Source organism: Conger conger, chromosome 8, assembly GCF_963514075.1.
Source record: "Conger conger chromosome 8, fConCon1.1, whole genome shotgun sequence".
NCBI classification, from domain to species: Eukaryota; Metazoa; Chordata; class Actinopteri; order Anguilliformes; family Congridae; genus Conger; species Conger conger.
The window spans coordinates 43,083,934-43,109,571 of record NC_083767.1 but is presented as its reverse complement, the minus strand read 5'-3'; the positions used below and the strand labels follow the sequence as shown (position 1 = coordinate 43,109,571).

General features: G+C 43.6%; 1 protein-coding gene across 2 annotated transcripts; it reads right to left on the bottom strand.

Moving 5' to 3' along the window:
• Window positions 1–6,037: 6,037 nt before the first annotated feature.
• Window positions 6,038–24,682, bottom strand: ccdc3a (coiled-coil domain containing 3a). 2 transcript variants are annotated; one of them, XM_061252777.1, is made up of 4 exons: window positions 24,634–24,682; window positions 23,747–24,497; window positions 21,872–22,046; window positions 6,038–6,852 (listed from the first exon to the last, which is right to left on the bottom strand). In XM_061252777.1, the coding sequence occupies exons 2-4, from the start codon at window positions 24,124–24,126 to the stop codon at window positions 6,571–6,573; spliced, it is 837 nt and encodes a 278-aa protein (XP_061108761.1). In that variant the 5' UTR covers window positions 24,127–24,497; window positions 24,634–24,682; the 3' UTR covers window positions 6,038–6,570. The 2 variants fall into 2 exon arrangements, with proteins under 2 accessions (XP_061108761.1, XP_061108760.1); XM_061252776.1 differs by having other exon boundaries at window positions 23,747–24,676.
• Window positions 24,683–25,638: the final 956 nt, after the last annotated feature.

The window sequence follows — 25,638 nt, the reverse complement described above, 5'->3', positions numbered from 1 at the left end:
ATAAGGAGGGATAGTTGTGTTAGGACTGATGCATCTTATGCATAGGCATAGGCTGAGGAGACTTGCTTGTTTAAACATCTTGAAGCTGGCACAGCTGACTGGGATTTGCAGCACCTGGAAAGAAACTAAAGAAACCAAAGAAACTGTGTCTGTTCATCATTAATGATCATAATGATGAATGATTCATGATTCAGTTTCGAATTCTCTTGGAAAACAAACATGTTCATAGCTGAAATAATACTCTCTATACCCATGGAAAAACCTTTGGTTTCAATGCTTATTGTAGCACTGAATTAATTTCTCAACATACTGCCGGTTTCCAGATTCTCTGGTAATTAAGTCCCTGTACACAGCTTGGTTATATAGCAGTTGAACCGCAGCACTTGGTTATATAACGATTGAACCAAATATGGCCGTGATTCAGACCCAAAGAATGCAGTGATCTCAGAGACAGACCTCAATCTCTTTACTTCCACACATTCTTTCAGGTGCTGTAAAATGCAACAGGTGTGTGTGTCTGTGTGTGTGTGCATGTATGTGTGAAGTGAGTGAGTGAGTATGTGTGTATGAGAGAGAGAGAGAGAGGAGAGAGAGATAGCCATGGTCACCCATTATAGTTATGTCTCCATTTTCCCAGCATGCTTTCTCTCATCATCCTCTATGGGGGATCTGAAGGCAAATAGAAATAGAAATAGGAAATACATGTCAGGGACCCTTCTTGTAAAAGCAACAGCTTTACAGCTTTACCGTCAGGTACAAAGTACACAGTGGAATATCGCCATGGTGATATTCACTCTGATAATGCAGCCATTCGCTCACCTGGTGAGCACTCCTGGTCTTGGATAGATGTGTGAATTTTATCACTCAGGCGCCAAAACATAGTATCACTTCAACCAATCAACCCAGCTTCAGTCAGAATCAGTGATTTCAAAATTGCTCTACGTGTGTGTGTGTCAGTGTGTGTCTGTGTGTATGTATGTGTGTGCGCCCTGTTGCTCTGCAGTATCACCATGCATTTGCTGAACAGGCAACAGTTTCTGTATTGAACAGGACAGGGACACTGCCCTAACCAAGGTCAGTGGTTTGAATCCTGGTGTAGCCACAATAAGATCCGCACAGCCGTTGGACCCTTGAGCAAGGCCCTTAACCCTGCATTGCTCCAGGGGAGGATTGTCTCCTGCTTAGTCTAATCAACTGTACGTCGCTCTGGATAAGAGTGTCTGCCAAATGGCATGAATGTAATGTAATGTGGGTGTATGGTATGGATGTAAACTGACGTGAATTTGATTAACATTAGTGCTATGCTATTGTGGTAGCAAATTGTGGCTGATATGGTCTAAATTATGTCCACTCTCCCTTGGCAAAATGAAGGAGGTTGTTTCCGCTGTATTGCATGAAGTGAAGGAGATTCATGAATTCGGGACACGGAGCCTGTGAGGAAAGCTGTGTATTGTTTTGCAGGATGGACACATGCAAAGAATAATAACTGGAGATGTGTATCTTGGCTCAGGCCACAGTGCATGCTCATGAAGGCTGTTTTAATTGGAGTGCTTTAAAATATCATTGGACAGTACACACAATACCTGTATTGTCCCTCGCCACTGTTTAGAGAAGCCCAGTAAAATATACTTTCAGGCAGGAGTGTATCTGTGCCCAATTTGTGATTTCCTGTCCCTCTCATGAACAGTGCAGCCCTGTGCTATTTCTACTCATTTGTTACAAATGAGCCACCTGATTATGTATTTCCCGCTTTGAATCTTCAGTTCGTTTTTGTGAAATATTAAGAACTCAAAATACTCCCACCATATTTTACACTGAATTTGAATGACCTGCAATTGTCAATTTAAGCTATAGTGTTTCCATAAATAAACAAACAAACAAAATAAATAAATAAATAATAAAGTGGTTCGAGCAGCAGTGTGGAGCAATAATTAGGCCAGCAAAATGGAGCCGTGGTGATACAGTATATCTGTAATTCATTCCCCATATAAAAACCCAGCTGTGTAAATAAGCTACCTAATACATCAAAATGTAATGCAAGCCACTCTATGCATCTCCTTAAAGCGAGTAACTGATGTGATGTAATATTCATTATGAACTCATACCTTCCACACTCACGTGCCAACAAACCGCTTTTCTCCACGTGGACCACTGGCAGAGGCAGCAGACGAAAATCTGGTAGTGAATTTTACAGACCAATCCACAGATTCCGGTCCTCAGTTTCCCAGTAAATTTCCTCACTTCAAACACGGGACCACTCACATTTCTCCACGCGTTGCGCCAGGTGCGATCCATTCCCCATAACATAGCAACAGTAACCGGGGTGAGATAGGGTCCCTTTCCTTCAGAATGGAGATGTACCAATCAAACACAAAGCCATGTGATCTAATAGTCGCCGGTTGATTCGAGCTGGGGGCTCAGGTGGAGGTGGGGGCTGGGAACATTGCCTTGGTCTGGATGAGAGAGACAGAAGGGAAAGTTTGATTCATTGAGTTTGGCGATGGGTCATTTCTCCAGGAGATTGCAGTCATCACAGTTATAGAAGTTTTTCACTCTTTTTCAAAAACACTATACATCAGAGACATTGTATGTTTTGGGTTGATGAGCATAATGATAGCAGCTCCTTCATGTATATAAGCAACAGTTTTCAGTTATATTTGAGGTTTCTGTGTTTTCAACCTTACCCTGGAGAAAAAAAAAACAGCTCAAGCTAGGTTTTGAAACAGTTGGTAGCTGGTTGAGTTGTTCAGACCAGCTCCATACTCAAAATGGTTTGACCAGCTCAAGCTATGTTTTGAAACAGCTGGTAGCAAGCTGATCGTCGCTGGTTTTTACACCAGGGTATATCCTATCCAATCGTCCTGACTCCTGCAGACAAATGACTTGCACTGTGGTTGCTGTGGCAATATAGTGGTGTTTACACATTAAGATTAATAAAGACAGGAGCTGGACACAAGTTCAGACACAAGATATGTTGGAATGCTTCTCCCCCACTTATCATTCGATCCTGTCTGTAAAACCACTCTTTGCTGGGTCTCTGCGGTAAGATGCATAAAGCCATGATCACATGACCAATATAATAAATACAATGACAGAAAAATCTATCTATGGAATGGTCTCTCTGCATGCAGCCCATACATTCAGAACGTGATGAATAAGCTCACTGCTGGCTACAGTATCGCTGGCATATGGTTTACTGAAAGGATTCAGACTGTATGTGCATTTACCGTATGACCAGCTGCGGGGCCGTTCCTCCTCTGTGTGCAGTAAATGTCAGTCAAGACCTACTGTGGGGACATTCGGTTTGATTTAATTTCCCTTTTCTTTAAAGCGCAGTATCGTTTTACACAAAGCCTGAGGCAGCCACCGAAGAAGGCCTGCTTTATTTTCACAATGACAAGAAACAAAAGAGCAGAGATCTGAAGCCCACTGATGTAAAAAGGGCAGATTTAAAAAAAACATTTAATTCCCCCAAGACCACCATCAAATTAAACCGATAGTTTGACTTAAACAAAAATAAAAAAGCAAGTACAGTTAGAGGTCACCCGACGAAGAGTATCAGATCAATAATTGAATCACAAATTCATTACTAATGATCAGGTTTTTCACCAGTTTTATTATTATTAGATTTATCTGCTGAGCAAGCATACACTAAGCTACCATGTGTTTTATACAATAAGCTTACCTATGGCCAAGGTACAGTAGGAAATCCAGGATGTTTTACTAAAGTTGACCAACAGGGGGCCTCTTCTCTTCTGTTCAATTAAAGTAAGATTACAGACATGGGATGCACTGACCTTGTGGTTGTTAATTTATTTAATGTGTAACAGTGTTGACCCCCATCAGACTCCACCATTCTCTCGCCCTACATACCCCTGTCTGGGCTGCAGTGTGATATACACAGACTCCCAGCTGGCTGCAATAGTCAAATGAGGATAACATAAGGACAAGCATTAATTGCCCCATGATTCTTTTATACACCGGTTAAATTAGAAAGGAATAAAAATATTATTGTTCACACAATGCGAAAAATACGCCTTCAGCTTCACAAGGACATTGAGATTTGTCAACAGACAAACACCTTAAGAAAATTATCAGGAACATTTAATCGTCTTAGTCATCCTTGAACAGTGCTGAGTAAAGTACAGAGGGAAAAGAATGATAAAGAAAAAATATTGTGCATTTAATGCTGTATGCTGATGTCACTTGCAACAATGGTAGTAGTCCCTGCCATTCTAGTAGTTTTCCAAATGCATATGGAAGTGGGTGGGTAGGGTCAGCAGTAATATTCAGTGCCTTCTTGCATGTGTTTACTACAGACAGTCCTCTAAGTGAGTGCTAGGCATTTAAAGCAATCATCTACCTCAACAAGATGGCAATTTATTGTTATTTGTTGTCATAGATCTGAAGTGCCCGCTGGTTTCATATGATTAGCTCCTTCCTTTTTTCAGGTCTTTCCCATTTGATTGTAGAGCACTTCATCAGTATAATTTCTACAGAACAATAAATTATTCCAACTGATAACTAAGGTGTTTTTAAATATGTGTAATATACATATTTACAACCTATGGAGCATTGTAAAAGTCACTTTGGAGTTACTACCGTAGAAGTGTAGTGTCTTATTTTGAACCACAGACACTAAATGCCCCAGTTCCAACCAGCAAACCAGGAAGCCGGCAAACCATCAGAAATTCTGTAAATATATAAAATGGCCTGCACTGCACACTGATACGGTCTGAGCCAATAAAAAAAAATCTCCCGCAAGTGAACACTATAACTTTAAGAGCGGGACGTCATGGCAACAGGCTCTGCCTGCACCGGTATCACACTGGGTGCCTTACGTAGCCCGCTGTACTGAAGCTGAATGTTAAGTGTGAGGGAGAGGCGAGGACACGGAGCACATTTTAATTTATCTCGCTGAAATACACCTCCGAGTGAGCAGCGCCGGGAGCAGTGTCCCCAGCTGCCCCCCTCCACGGCCGCTCAGAACCGCGGTACCATCTGACGTAAATGAGCTGGCCGACGAGGAGGGAAGGTTTTTCCCAAAACATGACCGCGACACGTGCGGATCTTTAGCTCGCAAGGCTAATGTTAATTCAGCATTGTGTTATGAACATGATGAGGAATCATTATTGAATATGTGAAAATGACATATTCACATGACATATTCAGTTTAAACATACTCATACATGTATTCTGAACTGCACCTTACGTGTACATTAAGCCTACAAGAGAGGGGGGAGGGGGTGTTAATGGAGATGCAAAATATGTGGAAATTTCTGACAGAGGGCAGACACCCGCACCCCATCAAAATACACTTGGCTACTTCAGACACCTGTTCATTGGTCTCCTCCCTCTGTCTCTCACCTGACTCATAAGCATCTACTGTGTGTGCAGTACAGTTACATTACATTACACAACAAAGCATTCGAACAGATCGAACACAGGAACAAGTGTGAAGAGGACCCTAGAGGACAGTACGGTTCCAAACCAGCAAGCAATCTGCTTAAAAACTCTGCATATTCCTTTGTTCTGAAGTTATAGCTGAAAAAACAATATTATTCGAAAGTAACAAATGTCAGTAAGAAACTGTAAATAATCATTTGTAAAGTGTTCAATAGCATAAAATCTCACTTTTTATGTGTTTCTGGCCTCTGTATTGCACTTGTATGTGACACATAGAAAGCATAGAAGATGATTTCTGTCAATTTGTGAAGGCTACACTTGCATGCTTTCATCTTCCTTCTTCCTAATTATAGTTGTATAAGGTGACAAGTCAAACATGAAATTACATCATGCTTAATATGCAATTGCAGTCATTCGTATGCGCTCACTGAACACTGATAGTTGGTGATCCCTTCATTAAATACTTTTCATATATCTATGCAAAACATTTTTCACACATATTATTGTGTGAAGCATAGCAAGAGCTGTGGAAGGAAGGGTGGAGATCATTTTTAAATGTCATCACATTAAAGAAGAAGCACTCAAAATGGCCAATCTCATATCTCTGCGGCATAGGAAATAAGAGACTTGCTCAATAAAATATCCCACTTTTATTTTGGTGAGTAAAAAAAAAAAAAAGCAAATTACATTTTAAGTAATTAGCATGAAAATATGTTAATAACATTTACCACTTAATGTAATTAACTAGAAAATGTAAAACAGCCTTTGTGAATGTATGGGGTCCTTAGTGCGTGTACTTGAAAGTTCAGCCATTTCCAATTTTTAAAGGCAGGAAGATAAAAAGCTTTAATAATGCTGAATGTGTGGCAGAACAATTATGTTCAGCAACTTATAGAGAGGCAGCGCACGAGCTGTGTGGCGTACATAGAGAAATAACCCTGACGTGCGGCGAGAATAATACGGGCGGACTGTGACTTCTTTCCCCCAGGGGGGGGGGCTCTGTTAGTCTGTATAATGTGGAGGGACAGAGACCGCCCAGCAGCCTTCTAGAAAAGTCTGGGAACTTGGACTTGGGTCGGATGCCGGGGGGAGAGGGAAGAGAAGGGTGGGAGGCGTTTTGGGGAGCACCCAGGCGACCCCCCCTCCCCCCCCTCCTGGCCTCGCTCACTTCCCCGTGGCGTAGCGGTGGGGCGAGTCGTCCTGCTCGACGGCGTTGAGGTGGTGCCCGGCCTGCCGGAGGGTGGCAGCCATTTTGTTGCGCAGCTCCTTGTTGTCCCTCTCGGCGCGCTGGCCGCTCCTGCGCGCCTGCCGGAGCGAGCGCTTCACCTTCCGCACGCGCTCCTTCAGCTGCCTGTTCCGCTTCTCCAGCTGCACCATGCGCTGCTGAAGCTTCCTCACCCGCTCCTCTTCCTCAAACAGAGCCAGCTGCACCGACGAGCACAGGAGCTGAGGAGAGAGACAGCGCAAAAAAACAAACCGCTGAAATAAGTACTGCGAGGAGCCGTGGTGGCACACGGCTAAAGCATCGGACCTTTGTTGCAGTTGCACACCGAGGTCTGGGGTTTGATTCCCGGTCCTGATAAAGCCTAGTTTGGCCGGCTCATGTGGAGCAGCATAATTGTCTCGGCACTCCGAGGGAGGGACTCGGCAGGGGTTAGTAGGATCGCGGTGTACAACAGCCCCCCGGTCGCCTCGGAATCACGGTCATTGGCCTATGAGACGATACGGCTTGAAGAAGGGTGTCATTCTCTGGATCACCAGATCTCTCTGGGCCGTCGAGGGACGGGGTCGTAAGCAGTTTATCCACAGCTAATGTGAATAATTGGAACAGAATAATTGCCTACCAAATTGGGATATTGAAAAATTTAAAATAAAAAAAAATAAAAAAACAAGGTACTGCACAAAGGTATCAAACAGTATCAAACACTTATCAATAAATAGTTTTAAGCATTTCATACTAAATTTGAACCAAAATATATAAATACCAATTATATTTGTTATAAGTTTTTGATTGCAGTTCTATCCGATGTGGTATTGTTTGACGCTCGTGGTGAGATGAATTTCACTGAACGTCAATTATATGCATTCTTTCATTCTATTGTATTGTTTTGTCAGAAAATATCAGGTGCTTTAAACAATGAAAGGTATGAATAATATCTGAAAACGTGGAGGAAGCAACCTCTGAATTGAATTGCAACATATGAGCTTTGACTGACATTTACTGTAGGAGGATATTTAGGATATTTGGGAGGCTCATGAATGAGGCTTATGAACAGCGACCAGTAAAAATCTCGAGCATCACTTCAAAATGATGAACAAAATGAAAAATAATTGCCAATACCTCTTGTCAGTTTGAATTTTGTTGATGCTAAGTGAAGTGTACCTTGTACCTTTTGTATTTTTCCGTTATTCAAAGGGGGGAAAGCTGAGAAGGTTACACGTTAAAGATGGGATCGTAATACAGGAGGTGTTGCAGTCCTTGGCCACCCCAGGGGACCCGTACATGGGCCTGACAGTTGGCAGCCCTGTGGGCTGGACCACACAGTCTCACCCCAAAGCGTGTCCTCTTATGGGTAGCTTTAACTACATCAAAGTCAATACATAAAAGAAGACATAATAAACCAGCTGACAATGGTGACAGATGTAAAGGGAGAATTTATAGCACTGAACTGACCTGTTTTTCTGCCCCCTGATTTTAGTGACGTGCCCCGACTGCGAACAGCCTGTTTTCTTTTTTCCCACTTTACGATACGTTTCTCAAAGCCGTACAGCAGATTGCTCATTTTATTTCAACATTTCCAACCTCCTCAAAGAAAAACAATTCTTCTATGTTTGCACAATCAATTTGCATAAACATTTCCTAGTTCCTCAAAGAAAGGCAATTTTTCCATTTTGCTCCTGGCGAATATTTCCATTTAGTGTAGCATCGCCTAATACACAATATTGAATTTGACATCGAATAAGTGTCTACACATATCGCCCTGTTCTTCCTCCCGAGTGCCTGATTAAGTGGTAATTGAACGATTAACGGAGGTGATTGCCACAATTAATTGAATGATTGTTTGACACATGGCTTGAAATAGAAGCTCCATTGGCAGCTTGGTGGCAGAGGACTGAAACCCACACAAGAAAACAATCCCAACATTTTCTTAATGCTGCTTAATAAATAAAATAAAAATGACAGAGGGCTATGACTTGAGTCATACATCTGTATCGAGGTGCAGTGTTGCATTACCACATTAAATGTGATAAAGATTCTTTATCACATTTAATGTAATAAAGAATGGAAAGGTTTTTCCATTACATAGGTGTGGGCATTTCATTTGTACCATAGAAAAATGAATACAACAAATTGTAATGTAGTGCTGAATAATAAACTATTGATTTAAGGAGCAGCATATGCAGTGTGCAGAGTATCGCCCTTTCTCATGATGTTCATGTTGCACCATCGACACCTATGTGTTGTTATAAGGCTACGGTAATGATTGTGTACTATGCATTACTGAGCTGGTTTTGAATGGATTTGGTTGCCATGGCAGAAATAGCAGGGCAGGGAGCTTATAACCGTGTGGAAATGTAATGAGGGGACATAAGCGATGGACAAAGAGCAGGATGAAGATCGAGAGAAGGGCGGATTGAGAGAGATATTTTACCGTGTTGTTTTAATAGATTGGCTGCTAATGCATGAATGCCAAAGGGTCAGCCACTCTGCATGTTTTAATGACCGACAACTGCAGGTCAGCACCCCTTTCTTCCACAGGCTTTTCCTCAGTGGGACCAGCAACTGTCAGAACCAGTAAATATCTGCTTATTCTTGGGATGGGTGTCCTGCTCATTTCTGAGAGTCCAACCAAAGCGACAGTAGATACAGTATAGGGTCCCCTGTTTGCTTGTTACTGTTTAATGAGGGGGTGCAGTGGGTACTGCTTTCGTGGGGTGCGCCAGGGGCTGCCACTGTGCCCCGGTCACAATCTCCATGTTAACGGACAGGGGGGTGGGGGTGGTGGTGGGAATTAGCGGAGCTCGATTAGCAGGGCTCCAGTCCCATGCGGTGAGTGAGAAATGCGTCGCCGTTAACAACCTTACCCTCACAATAGCCCCAGCCCTGAAGAGAGGGGCCTGTACAAAGCCTACGGCTGTTCTCTTACCACCACCCCACCCCCCTGGCCCTCAAACAACCTGCCCCCCCATATTGGGGGTCCCTGCCCTGGGTCACTGCCCCTTCCAGCGGGGGTTTTGTGGGGGCCTCCTTTCTCTCAGGGCCACTGGATTGCGGACGGGGCTTTCATCTGGCCCAGTGGAGGGGACTCCGATTTTCCACGTCAGTGACGGGGCAACTCGTCCAACACAGGGGTCAACCCGCAGGGTCGTGCAGGGTGACGGGAGGGCGGGGGGATTTGGCGTAAGGGGGCCCGGTCACCCCGCGGTGACATCTCTGGGTGATGCCGTTTCGGGAGGCTGGTTAATGGCCGATTGTGATGCTATAAAAGGACCTCTACCCTCAGGTTGAACCACAGGGCCCAACAGCTTCACTATCAACAGTGCATTCTGTTCTGCGTACCCGTTTCATGTTGTATTTGCCCAAATATACATAATCCATGTGCATATACATTCCCTAATGTAATTCCCTACTGTAATATAAGGCTTCTTCACTTATCTGTTCTGATTCAAAGGGGTTTTACTCTTTAGACTGTTCAGAGCAGTTGTACCAACGCAGAGCCAGTATCCGATTTCCGATTTGACCCAATTTCACATAACCAAATGTAAGCAAACGTAATCATCCTTCCCTACATAATGGTTAATGCATAAAGTAGGGGTGGGGAATATGATCCAGACTTTGGGAAGATCATTTCATAACTGTCATCCAAGAAATAGACTGTACATAAAGATGGCACACCTGACTCTAAACAACTGTCCATTAACTTCCTCATTGAGAGTATCGGTTCTGTGTCTGCTGGTATCAACTAATTAGTCTAATATAGCCTTAGTTCAAAGGCTGATCTCTGACCTCACTACTTCCCACAGTAGCCAGCCATCTCCTGACCAGACCTCAGACCTGTCACCAACCTCCCCCCCCCCCCACACACACACCTGTTAATGAGTCAACCCGGACAAAGTGTTATTCTTCCAGCACAGCTGGCTTACAGCTCCACGAGAATCAGAATGTGATCAATCAGTGTGATCAGTTGTTGACTGCAGTTAATGAAAAACGGACATACATGACAAACAGTGAGTATAGAGAGAGTAACAGAGAGAAAGAGATGCTGAAACACAAACATTTTCTACAATTACCTTAAAGGGCCTTTCACTGGCCTGCTTCATCACACCCTGCTCCAGGCCAGGCAAAGCCTGCCGTACTCTCCCAGAATCCAGCCAGTTTCCGCCAGTCTCTGCCAGTCTCTGCCCATCTCTGCCAGTCTCTGCAGTCTCTGCCAGTCTCTGCAGTCTCTGCCAGTCTCTGCCAACGCCTCACTTCTCCCCAAGTCACCCTAGCTGTGGAGGTGCCCTCACAAACTGCGAGGCTGTCCTCTAATGCCTGTCCTAATGTCCTTTACCCAGAGTTATGTAATTCAGTATACAAGAGTGAGAGAGAGGGAGAGTGAGAGATAGAGAGAGATGAAGAGACAGAGAGAGCAAAAGAGAGAGAGATCCCATCCAGCTGGCTCAGTGCCTTGATGAAATCTTGCCCACTGACTCAAACCCCCCTTTCATGCGATGTGGCCGTGCTGTTGCAGAAAGGGACTCTTAAACGTCTGTTCCTGAGCACATCTGACAGGCTTGTGGTGAAGCGGCCAGACAATGGAGCCCTCTCATTCTGTGAGTGTGGACCCAGACCTGTGTCTCCTGCATGTTCTGACGTGATCCCCGCTGACAGACCGTGTTATGCATCTGACAGCTTCAGAACAGCCTTATCTGATCGAACGGGAAACACGCTGTCACTGCTATCTCATCTCAGACAAGTGTCTCTTGCCTTTCTGTTCATAGCACTGTTTTATACACTTGTTTTTTATATTGGTAGAAAGTGTGTCTGAACCATCAGTGCAGCTGAATCAGTGCGGCATTACTCTATCCCTGTGGTATGGCCAATCACGGATTCACCAGCTCATGTGAACATCAGACTTAGGCTACTGCTGCCACTGCGACATTAAAAGGCCTTTAACATGAGCCAAACCTTTCAGCATATTCAAAACCAATAACAGGACCAATGATTGGTCACAGCATTTGTTTTGCACCAATCATTAGCTGCTACTAGTTTTGCAGGTGCTAAAACTAATGGCACCGGTCAGTCTTAGTAAAAAAGGTTTTAGTAAATCAGGTCCTAAGTGTGTGATAGAATTTTGTCCAACAACCAGCACTCTGATTTCTAACTTCCTCCTTTCTCATTGGTGACAAAGCGATGAGTAAACAAAATGTCTGACATCATGGCCGGAGATGGAGACAGCCAAACCCTCTGGGGGGAATGAGACAGGACTTCATGGTGATGGAATCGCAGTCAGTCTGCGACCCCTCTTATTATCTTACAGACTTAGACAAAGGACTCCTAGATTGGTCATCAATCTGGCAACCAGTCCATCAATGATGCAATTCTTGAACAAATTGTCATCCCTTTTCCTCTTAAATTTGGAATGATAAAATGTACCTCCCCGGTTATTGCCAGCACACTCATGCAAGGAGAACTACAGCAGAAATATGGGCACGGATTGTTTTACATCCTACAAGACAAGTAGCACAAAACTACAGGTGAGAGCCAACAGGGATTGGGGATCAGGTATACCTCCCACTGATAACTGGCCCAAACTGGGAGAGGGAATCTAGTGGCAACCTGAGGAACACTGGCTGGCCTAAACTTGCCCTAACCTGGCCCAAAAATGTTGTCATACTGCTAAGGGCAGGCTTGTACCTACAGGGCTCTATGCTAACATATTTTCCAGGAGCACACTAATCCATTCCAATTTTCCAGTTTGCATTCATCAATTCATTGGAGCAAATGCTCTTAATGGGAGCACTGTAGAGCTCTGCATTAAAGGCCTATGTTCATAGTGAACACTGCTATGAAATTAGCCACTTACGAGCAGTGAATCAATGATGGAATCTGGAGTACCAGGGCTGCCATTCTGGACAAGGCCAGTCTGCAGCATTTCTTATAGAAACTTCTCAGATTTAATTAGAGGTCTCTAGAACACCTGGTTTTCCACAAGATAAGCCTGGACATTGCACAGGGCATTGCACCTGTGACCGAGTCACCTTTACGGGTATACAGTGGGGCCGGAGAGGACCTCTTTCATATTCGCATTATGTGTGTGTGTGTGTGTGTGTGCGTGTGTGTGTGTGTGTGTCTATGTGTGTCTTTGTGTGTGTGTGTGTGAGTGCGTGTGTGTGTGTGTGTATGTATGTGTGTGTGCGTGTGTGTGTATGTGTGTGTGTGGTGTGTGTGTGTGTGTGTGTTGCACATACACAGGCATAATGAAAAGCTTCCTGGAGCACCGGTGTATCTAACCGTTCCAAGCCAGAAAGGGTGGTGACACTTCCGTTGAAACACAATACCCACATCTGAAACAACACAGGAGACTTCTCTAGCAACACATGGTGTTATGGGCTACAGACTAACAGACATATACAGACAGATATATCGACAGGCCCTTCCTTATCCAGGCTCTAACTGAACCTCTGTCACAGCAAAAGTTAGCGACTGAACATGTTCGCATACTCACTGTCCTGACTGGCACGCATACACACAGACTTTTCTGAGAGAATATTTATTTGTACTGACAGATTTGCATAGATAGTGCATTCATTCTCGAGTTAATTGAAACCGTATTCTGACCGACCGTTCCTTGCTTGTTAAATGCTGTGGACTTGGCACGTTAATAGAATTTGCATGAGGAATGCAGATGTTTGTTGGTTTGGGTGCATTCACAGTGGCTTTGAAAACCACAGGAGAATGGGTTGCTCCTTCCCAAAACCTCTATTCAAGAGCAATTAACGTGTTGTTGAAAAACCGAAGTTCCCTCCCACTCTCCCCGTCTCCGCCCACCCCCCACCCCTGCAAATACCTATGTGAATTTTCCCGCCATCCAAGGAAAAAAAACTCAGACGCAATCTCTATGCTTCCCATTTGCTCCTTGCCATTGGACAGGAGTTACCCCCCAAAATATAATCCTCTTTGCTTGACAAGGGTGAAGTAGGGCCTTGGTAAATAGGGGTGTGAGGGGGAAGGGGGCTGGGAGGTGGAACAGACAAAGCACAGATAATGAGGGTTTTGAAACCAATCCAGTCACCATTATTCAAGAAAATAAGGTTTCCCATATCACGCTGTCATACTGTGATGTACATTACAATATAAGTGATAAAGGTGAAATTGCCATTATATCAGCCATGCTACCTCCTATGCCGCCTCTCTGTTAGTCCTGGTGTACTAGCAGATTACCCGTTTCTATACACACAGACTGTTTGGACATTACTGGACTCCCGTGGGCACACTGTACAAGGGGATTAGGCCTGGCTGTGTGGTCCCTTGCATGAGAGAATGAGAGAATACGTATATAAATTTTTTATGAGGGAATAAAGCTTCCTGTTAAATGAAATAAAATCTAATGAAACAGTATTTCTATTGAAGAGACTAGTCATGATAACAAAGAAACCTGCATAATTATGTTAAATTATTCAAACCAAATTCATGGCCTTTTTATAACAGGAATTCTCTGGGTTGAGGTCTGAAGGTCTAGACTATATTATGTTCCCAGCTGCACTATAACAAATAAAATCAACTTTTTGTTGACTTCTACTGACCTCACTTTCCTGCTATTCTGTGCCAATTCCCTCTGCGATGATTTATTAAACCCAGACTTTAAAAGATTACATCCATGCCCCTGGCCAGCCCCTGAAAACAGGAGGCAGATGTTCGGACATTTCTATCAGGTGCCAGAGAAGAACGCCCTTTGCGAAAGAAGTGCAGAACACACTGCAGTGCCAGTTCTTGGGCTATTGAAACATTTCCCATCAGAACTCCATGGGTGCAGAAAATGAGCACAGAGGGAAAGCTAATCTAATTACGCTACGGCACTCTGTGCAGCCTGACTGAGGGCGAGTACACAGCAGAGGGAGTGTGCACTGGAGCGTGCCGATGTCCGAGGTGATCAGTCTTTACTCCGGCGAGAAACTGGGAAAATTCTCAACGGACTCACATTGGAGAGGTAGAGCGGTGAACCAAAAGAGGCATCACTGTGACTGTCTCACAACACAAGCCTTCATTACGTTTCTCCAGTATCTACGTATACGTATTGTCGTGAGTATGTACTCAAGTGTCAGGATATCATGTACACCAGTTTGGGTCTACAGCTAGGAGTTTAGCTAGAAATATCTAGAAACGTTTTCCACTTCCTGCACTGAATCTAACTGAATCTTAAATTTCCACTAACTTACAAAACAGACATGCTAGCTAAGTCCTAATGTTGTTGCGCCATTACAATGACTACAGTGCTTGCCACATCTTCATCTTGACCATCACTTCCATTCAAGCAGAACCTACAGCTGACACAGATTCCTACTCTGTGAAATACTTCTGATAAAAAAATAAACAATGCCAGGAAGAATGTGTGTAAAGAAGCTTCCAGACCCAGACACGCTTATCCAGGCCACTTCATCCGCGCTATTCCAAACAAAAGGAAGTTCAGACGGAGTGATTGGCCAAATTCTGGCTACTGCTTCACATTCCAGCTATGGCTTACTCCCAGTGGGCAGGCGTGGACTCAAAGCTGCGGACCCCTGCCGTGAATCTCAAATCCCTGACCTGTTAAAGATAACAGCTTCCTGTGTTCGTCAGACGGCCTGCAGCCTGCTTGGGCTCGGATCAGGGGCTGCCTTGTTATCCGCCGTCATCCGGAAGGTCACGGTATTGATTTAACTTTGGGCCTATATTTGGAAATGATACTGGTCAGCTATCTAGCCGAAAAGGCCTGATGGGGGTTTGTTGTTAGGTCAATCCACGCACCAGAAGAAATCACTCTCCGAACCCCATCATCACGTGGTTTTTTTCCACTGTTGACCCAAGACATTTGAACAGAGAGAGAAACACAATGGGGTTTTCAGTCCTGTCGTTAATTACGTGATAATGAGACACGCTCGCTGGACACCGTGGTCTGCCACACAGGACCAGGAATTACCCTCAAGCTGACCTGCAACATTATCATAACCTTCCTGCAACATTGCAGCAACTTCACTCAGCTCTTACAACACTGCAGTATGGTTTTGAGAAGTTTTTTAGTGTCAGATCAACCTACGCCAGGAAGTCACAGCCGTTCTTCCACAGGCTACTGCCTGACAATGCCACTGGGATCTCTACACCACGGGGTCCTGTCTCTAGGGTCGTCCCAAAGATTGCCTGAAACGTTGCAAACATCTGATCATCTGTTTCATTAATCACAATTAACCTCAGGTGCCGTTCTGCATTCCTTGTTGGGAAATGAAACGCTTAATTAAAAGAGCATGTATTAATCTGGGAATAGCCTGTTCTCCTTGTTACTTTAGTGGTTATTTGTTTATTCATAATTTCTTTCCACCCAGGAAGTATGCTCAGGTATTCATGGCTCTGTGAACTTTGTAATACTTCTCTTAAAATGTTCAACTGTTGAGGCATTGTCTTAATCTGTAGTTTCCAGAGATTCTAAATGTGTTATTTAATGTATTATTTAGGCAAATTAAGGGGCTGGTGGCAAAATGTACATGTAGAAAATTGGAATGCAAATCAAGCATAATACGGTGATCATTTCTTTGTGCTTCTGGGGCCTGTTAAATACAAAGCAAATAAAGTTATCAAGTGAATAATTTCACCTTTCTGGAGCAGACTGAGGACTCAACATTTGTCTTGTGTGCATAATCTCTTCAGAGCTTTTACCCAGAAATAAGCCTGAGCGTTTGGCAGGAACATAATATACCCCGATGATTCACAAGGGAATCGCGACAAGCCAACATGCAGAATGCAAGAAAATAAACTTGCTGCTTTTCGGAAATAAAAACAGAAAGGTACAAACAATCACCTTCAATCTTCCTCTCTCTAAACGGGAGCAGTGGGGGCAAAGCAGCCTCTTCTGCTAAATCATTTTGGTGCGACTACTATTGTACTGCATATGTTAACCTCATCTGCTTCCTCCCAGATGTCAGAGCAGTTTTGTAAGCACCCGCTGGTGTACAGCAGAAGGACCGGGATGTTAGGGTTAGGGGAAGAGGTGGTGCACAGTAGAAGGACTGGGATGTTAAGGGTTAGGGAAAGATGTGAGGGCAGAAGCAGTGAGAACAGAAAAGAAAAGAAAGGTGGGCAGCCTTTTCTAGCTGAATTTAGTCCAGTATATAGACTTCATTCTTTTAGGGTGTATGTTGTGTGTGTGAGTAGGAATAACAGAGATGAGGACAGAGAGAGATAGAGAGTGAGTGAGTGAGTGAGAGGATAAGAGATAGAGAGAGAGTCAGAATCTAAATCAGAATATGTAAGAATGAATTAAGGTGAAAGAGGGTTGACTATTCTTGTTTCTTTAATAATCTATGCAGTTCCTCATGGTTATGTGACACTGTATGTCCCGTGTTGAGACTCCCAGTCCTGCTCTGTTTGAATGTATATCTTATATGTATCCAATTGGGTTCCTCTTTCCACATCTGTCAGCAAATGCAACCTCGTGCTCAAGCAATGCTCAGCCTTGTCGAATGTCTATGTACAGTATGTCTATGAATACCTTTACTATAATAAGAGGATGCCATTCTGGCAGGAGTTTCCAGCAGCACGTATCTGAGAGAGAAGTGGAACATTCAGGATGCTGTTTCACATCATGGCCAACTCATTATCTATGTAAATAAACTGCACAGACACAGAGCGATTTGTCGATCCTGGGCCAGAGTTGGCATTTAGTTGGTGCTGTGAACTGTGGGAAATCACCCAGATTGCCTCTGGGCGGCCTGTGGCAGTAGCATCGCTCTTATCTCACACTGACAGAGCTAGATCGGAGACTTTGTGCCAGGTTTTCAATGTCTAATAAAATTAATGTTTCTGAACACAGCAATTAACATAAATTTGACAATATTGAGTTTTGAAGAAAACAAAAACATCACAGTGCACCGCAACCTGAAATGTACCTGAAACAAAAGCGTAAACCAATGCAAAAACATAGCTTCTCCAACACCCACTTCCATCCAGTAAAATGGGCTTTATAACATAATGCAATCTTTGTCATGAATAATAGATTATTACTACTACAGAGTATCATTCACATTTCATTCTCCTTTCAGCAGCAAAATGGAAATACTTTATTAAATGACAAATTAGATTAAAATCCTTTTATCCATTTATTTTTAAAGATAAAAGGCTATTAATCATACCCAGGAGAAATGCTGAAAACAGCTACTGCAGGAGGAAGGAGAAAGCCGTCTGAATATCTCTGGAGCCATTACCATCTCAACCTCACACTGCGCTAAAGTGCACTCTTCCGCCAAACGCTCACTCTTCAGAAGAAAACACTCTCCCAAGAAAACACATTTTGAAACTGCTCCATTTGCATTCCGGGCAACAAAGGAGGGAATGCCATTCTTCACAGTGAAATTCGGAGTCAAGGATTCAAAAGGGGGGGGGGGGAACGTGACTGCGGATTCACTCCACATTCCGGGACTCCCGACGGGTGAAAAATAGGAGGCGTTTTGAGAAATCGGTAGGCAAAAGCGTATTATATTAGCCATGCTGAAGGTGCGTGCCGCTGTGGCAGTGTGGAACAGATCCAGGACTCTCGGCAGTGAGAGAGTAAAAAACGGTCCCATTAACATCGCACTGGGTGCTGGGTCTGCGACTGTGTAAATTCTGCTTTCCCACAGGAAAAGCGCTCGGCAGAACGCAACAGGCCTGCTTCCCAACTGAGCACTCGCTACCACCTTTTCCATGTCTGTCCTTCTATCTCAATTTCTCATTCTTTTCGTCACTTTCGGCAGATTTGGTGGAGACAGTCAATCAATTCTGTGAAATCATACTGAAGTGTATTCAGTGTGTCGAGGTTTATGTATAGCAGAACGTGTGCATGTTTGGTGCCTCTATGGAGTGTCTGCTTTTCTGATTAAATTCAAAAGGAATTAATGTTCAGAAAAATCTTTTTAAAAATCTAATCTTTCAAATAATGTACAAATCTTCTTTCCCAAGATAAAGTGTCCGGGGTTACTAGCTACTCGGGTCTGTGGCTACCTGAAAGGCATGTAACATTTTTTTCTCTTCTTTTGGCTGACATGGGATGACATGGAAACACTCCTCCTGACACATTTGACCTTCAGCCTGATTATAGCCGGGGGCCTGCACTGTGGGAGGCCGGGGAGTTCTCTCCATCGCAGAAGGTTCCGGAGACCCGAGGAGCCGTCGGCTCGCAGTCGCTGCTGAGATCACAGCCGCGCGGGGATCAGAAGAATTCCACTCACGTCCAGTCATGTTAGGTCACTCACGCCCCCTGCCCAACACCCCCCACCCTCCACCCCCCAAAACCCTTTGAGAAGGCAAAGGCCTCCCAAGCAGGAGACCTTCAGCCCTGAGTTCCACAAATCCCAATCTAATTTGAAGGAAATAATCTGCTGTTTCTAGGACTCAGTGTTAATCAATGTCCAGTAGAGTGACCTGATAGCTTGATCTGCAGAGAGCTAGAGTGAGTTCTATTGTATGTAGCACCATTATAAAGCTCTCTAAATCCCTCACACAGAATTATAACAAGGTTAATCTTTATGTATGATCCACAAAACCAGTGAGTCTAGAGGTAGGAGCCAATTAATTTCATATAATTAGTACATATACTGATATAATTGGTGAATAAGCTCATACAGTTCTGGATTATTATGGAACTGTTCAAATTTGAATTGAATTTAAAATGCATACTTGCATTCCAGAATTCAGGATTGGGTCTGCAGAGATCAACATTAGATGTAAATCCAAATTTAAAACATGTGAATTGTTTTTAAGATGAGATGCATTACAGATGGAAGGCCAATGGAAGCTCCCATTTTGAAAGCAGATTTGACCGGGTTTCCTATGCCTGGTCTGCTGTTCCCGTCCCACTGCCCACCATAACTGCAGTCCCCAAAGAAAGCTGAGCAGAAGCACACGGCCCATGCGGAGGCAGCCATGTATAAAGCATTACACTTATTGGAATTAATATTCATTGTTTGTTTGCGTGAAGCTGATATTGAAGTAAGCAAAAAAAATAATTCTAAAGAGAGTTGTGGAACTGATTCAGCACTTATCTGAGTTAAACACATCTGCATTGCATAATCTGTGAATTAGGCAAAGGTCTTTTGATGTCCCGTGTGCGTGTGCTCTTAATTACACAAGATCTTAGCCATTCCTCGGACAGAGAGGCCTGACACAGTGCCACGGCACAGCTGGTCTGGAGATGTGCACATTTCTCCTGCACATTCTGCTCATTCCAGTCCAGCGCTTTCATTTAAAGTATCTGATTTATTATCCTTCCAAAGCCTTCTCTCTGATAAGAGGACGGCCTGTCAATTCCTCTCTTTCTGTGAGTGTTTTGGGATAAACAGCAGGGGGCGCTCTGACCAACTTTAAAGGTTTCATGGGGGGGGGGGGGGGGGGGTGGAGAATGGGGGGATATAAAATGGCAGCTTTCAGACCAGGCAGTACTGGAGCCATGAGAAATGGGGAAGCAGGTCTTTAATCTTTCCTCCTCCAAATGAGAGGACTCATGTTGATTTCAGAGATAAGTAGCTGTCTGTACACTTGTCTGTTGCAATGATTGCAGTGTGCATACGTGTGTGTGTATGCGTGTGTGTGTGTGCGTGTGTATGTGTGTAGGGGTGTGTGTGAATGTTTATGCATGCTTGCATTTGAGTTTGTGTGTGTGTGTGTATGTGAGTGAATGTTTATGCATGCTTGCATTTGTATGTGTGTGTGTGTGAATGTTTATGCATGCTTGCATTTGTATGTGGGTGTGTGTGTGTGTGTGTAGGGTTGTGTGTGTGAATATTTATGCATACTTGCATGTGTATATGTGTGTGTGTGTAGGGGTGTGTGTGAATGTTTATGCATGTTTGCATGTGTATGTGTGTTCTCTGCATTTCCCTTGTCTCTGGTTTGTGAAAGGAAGGATGGAAGCACAGAGCTCAGGTCAGCTGTGTTTTACGGTTCAGCGAGTCGTAAAAGAGAACTTCTGAGAAAGGAAGGACGTCCACCAAACACAAACCCCCCAGACCTCAGGCACTAATGAGTACTGTACACACACCCCTATCCATAAACATCCATACACCTCACCCTCACCCTCCCACACAAAAACACACACACCCCGCCCCAACCCAAACCACTACACCACAATGTACACATTGCACAACCACAATATTAAAACCAGAAGACAGCAGAAAATCAAAACCACCTGTACAACTTTTTTTTAAGCACTTATCTGCGTAGTGCAGGAAATATGCAAACCTACACAGAGCACAGTAAAAAACACCAGTGACCTGTGCAGAACAGAAGCTACATGTATATGCAGTGTAGGCTACAGAATACAAACAGTTCTGCTTAGAACATGCAGCAATGTAGATTGTAGATTATGCTACAAGACACAAACTACGCTGTGCAGAAAAGAGGAACTACACATCTGTGTAGAGTAGGCTACAGAAAACAAACTTTTCCTGCATAGAACATATGGATCTTTGTAGCCTATGTTGCAAGACACAAACTATCCTGCATAGAATGCAGGAACTACACATCTATGTAGATTAGACATACAGGAAAAAAAAGATGGTGTATATAATCTCGGTCTATGAGAAGAGCAGGAAGCACTGCAGCCTGGGTAAAAGACAGGAAGCATTAAATACAGTAGTTCCCTCTGTTTGAGCAGGTCCCAGTCTGTGTGGTTATTGCATTGCGTCCTGTGAGTTTCTGTACAATTATCTGGAGACTTCTGGAACACAACCACCAGCAAGTTGGCACCTGCCATCTCTCGGGGAGACAGAAGCAGTAAAGCGGGGAATTGAACGTATTCCAGGGCTGGCTTCGCTGGTGTGACGCGCATAGCTCTGTTGAGCTAAGTGCTCTACTGTTACAAATCCACAATGTCAGCGGTAATACATGTATGTTTATGAGGCTGTTTAGACGAATGGGACCAGCTGCGTGAAAGCTGAGAGGTATTTGAGTTAAGAGTAGCGTTAAGAGTAGCTTTTCGGGGGCTCTTTGCATAAACAAACTACCCGTATTAATAACATGAAAAATGTGCATGGATGTGTCTGAGTGCATTTAAGATATTGCGACTGCGTGTGCGTCTGTGTGTGTGTACATGTCTGTGTGTGGCGCTATGCCGTGCACAATGTGGCTAATGAATGGTTGTGAATACAACTGTTGACTTTCACCACAGTAATGAGGCCTTCTAATCCCTGTTGTTTCCTGAATGCTACTCCCTGCGTAATGTGGTGGCGGTGGGGGAAGGGTGGGTGGAGGTCTTACCCGGCTGTCCTCCTGGGTCTCCCAGTCTGGGCTGAAGGTTTGGAGGACCTGGCTGTGGGAGCAGTTGGAGAACTGGAACAGACTGGAGAAGGTCCTGCGGTTCTCCAGGGTGTCCGGGAAGATGGCGTCCTGGAAGTTGACTCCGTGTGGAAGGATGTTGTAATTTTCATCCATCCTGAAAGAATTAAATTAAATTCATGCAATATTACACCTTGTTTGTTGTGGCCTACTTCCCATAAATATGTGAATGCTGTAGACATACAATAGTACTTACATTCATGCTAATAATTGTATTGGAAACACAATTCAAAAACTTCAAGGTGAAAAGTACAGTATTCTACCCACAGCCTGCTTTTAACCCTATTACCAGTAGTGGTTGTTACATCAGCATTAGAATGTTTAGAACACTCTAATCATTTGGGTTAATGAAAGTTCAGTAGTTACAGGCAAGAGGGCCACCCAAACTGAAGGACGGATCAAGCACAGAGAATGATTAATAATGGCATCCGGAGGGGGGATTCGATATAGTCCTCACACACTGTTGTTTTACATGCTTGAAAGGACTTTACCTTGAACTGAGGCTCCTAACTATGTGTATCAATCATTTTGACCTTTTAACCCAGCAGAACTGAAAAGATCTAAAGTCATATCAAGCTTGGGCAATGGAAGTAAAACATGCATGTAATCAATCATGAAGCTGCCTCGTGCACCTGCATGTAAGTCCCAGTACCAGTTAGCTCCAGCCACTGGCTTCTGTTTGAGAAAGTTTTCATTAAAATTAATTATCAGTGTGTGGGGAAATTTGTGCTGCAGCAACCAAGCTAAGTTTCTAGCTAAAAGAAAGATTGCATGTAGATAAGACTGCAGGTAGAAATACTACTATGTAAGAGATAGAGAAGTAATTTGTCTGCTTCGTGTTTTTAATCACAAAGTAACACTGTTAATTTAATCTCAGATAAAATTAATTATCAAAGTGAGTTTTAGAGGTTTTAGAAATACATAAATAAATGGTGGATCTTAAAATTTTGATCTCTTGCACAAGGGGATCATAAATTCTCTTCCCCAGTCTGTGGAAAGCATCAGTGAGCAGATTGACTACAACACCCACCTGTGTTGCTACACAACCGATATAATTTGTAGTTCTGGCAGGTTATAATTTGTAGTCCTAAAGGACCGCCCTCCTGTGGCTCTCTCCTATGACTTATCACCTTCGGCACAGGTCAGTTGCCGCCTCCTCCTCCCATTAATCCAGGATGACCAGCCAATGAGCCGCAGTAATGTGAAGCAGCATTGTCTAGGCTATCCATTCGCACAGGTCTGACCTTTCCTCATCTCAGCCTACAGAGAATCAAATAATGTACTTCTTAGCAAGGCTATGTGGGTTACGAGATTTAATAAACGTGGATAATGGTCTTGTTGACCTCCGCTCAGAGGGCCAGATAGCGCGAGGCATAAAACTTGGGCGAAGTAATATTTACCTGACAGACACTAGTTTGCGACAATGGGAAGCTTAACTTTTCATTTTACGTTGATAATTAATTGTCTGCATACACTTTTTTCTAGGAAATTACACCATGTCGTCTCTTAGGCTTGGGCTAAGGGTGCTAGAACATTGGCACTGCATAAACTTAAGTATTTTCATGCAAGTGCTTTTGACTGCCATTTACCCTCTTAATTACCCGGGTAGCCAGCGACTGCGGGCCAGATCTGCACCGATTCTGGTCCGAAATCAGAATTGGCGCAGATCTGGCCGGAGTCGCTGGCTATCTGGGTAACCATTCATATTTGTGTCCCATGCATAATAATTAAAAAACAGTCAACTATTCCATTTAATCATGGGTTAAATACGTGAGTGTCTGCCTGCAACGCACTGACCTGAGGAAGAAGATGTAGGAGTTATTCTGCAACACCGTGTGCGAGTGGCACGAGAAGTAGCCCAGCCCCGTAAGGTTGAGACGGGACCCGGCGGGCACCTCAAGCATGCTGCCCCACGCCTGGTCGCACTGCAGCTCTATTTCCGCCGAGTAGAAAAGCCCGTCCTCCGTGCCCTCGTACTGGTAGGGCAGGTAGTTGTACGCGCTACTGCTGTACGCCTCTTGATGGATGGCCAGCACCTTGGCATACACGATGATCTCTGCTAGCTCTGCTCGGCATCCCTCGCTGAGCGGTCTCCATTCGGAAGGCAACTGGCATCCAAACCCAACTCTTGTTTGACATGTAAGATATACCAAGGCCAATACGAACGCCGAAAGCATCGCGTTTGTATGCACTTTAGTCTAGATGCATTCGCAAAACCGCAGTATCCTTTTTTTTCTTCCTTTGTTGCAAATGGACCGAACTAAGCTGAACTGAATTTCTGACTCCAGAAATCACAGCAAACTACGTTTGAAGACCCCCCTATTAAAATAAACGGAAGTATCTTGGCATTTTTACGGTTATCTTTGTTTACATTAAGGAGTTTAGATTATTTTAGTCGCTGAGCTTTAAATCACCCGTTGATTCCTCGATGCACGGAGTTCTGGCTGTGCTCATGAAAGTGTACTCCTTGGACAGACTTTTTTTCTCGGACAAGGTCCAGCGATGTGCGTTGATTATCATTGATTATTGCATTTGTGCAATGTGCAGCCTACACAAATAAAATAAATCCAAGAGAGATCAGTCAGAATAATCCAACACTCGCCAATGACCCGAACAAAAATATAACATTAGTATCCTGCACTGATGGCTGCTGTCAAGCCGTATATTTCGGACCTGGCACAAACCTTTAAGGAATCTTGTCCCATCTGAGACGCTCTAGAATTCTTCCTGAAGTTTAGTCTGAACAATAATCTGCAAGGTAAATTTGCGGAAGCCAATCAGATTGCCTCAAAGTTTGCCCAGCCAATTGCTGCACAGTTTCAATTATTCTCCTGTTCTTTTCTCCACACACTGGATTTTTGCATGGGACGTTGCTAATTGGATTTCGTTTGAGTGAGCATTTCGTACAGAAAAACAGTATGTCCATAGGCTGCAAGAAGACTCTTACTCTAACGATTTTCCTTAAGACTTTTTTCATTTTACCCCATTTGGACACTAGGCTACTGCATGACAGCGTCAGGATTCTTTTCAGCAGTAAAACAGCGATACATTAATTAAAGGCAACTATTGTTAAAAGGAGTTTAAATGAAATTCCCTTTTCATAGACAATGGTCACCCGCGCAATGTTTACAAAATGTTTCAAACGTCCCTCCTCCTGAAACGAAGCTACAACTCTGTTGAACGCAGGCTACGCTCCCCTAACTAGTTATTGTCTGTCATTTAATTTGTACAGCAAGCACAAACTCTGATACAAATGAGTATCATTATTCTCTCAGGAGAATCGCAGGCGTTATTGATTCGATTTGTCTGCATTTCATGGGATACACTGCCATCCAGTGGTGTTTTTCAGAAGGTTGCACTGTGCAATGTAGTAAGACTAGACACGTCTGGGGCAAGTTATGTGGTCTGGTTTCTGGCTGAGATGCATCATTGTTTCTTTTCTCTCTGGTCGTTTTGTTTCCTCTATAATCACATTATTGGTCGATTAAGAAATGTGACTGTTACATTCAACAATTGAATGATTGTCTGATGATTTTTTATTGTAAATTAATCAGATGTTTTTAAATGAAATGCTATTTTAAATATATACATATATGAATACCCCCTATCGCACTAAATTGCCATGGGATAATATTTAGCTGTTGGTGCATTCAGAGGACCGGCAAATGTCAACAAGGACAAGGTACTGT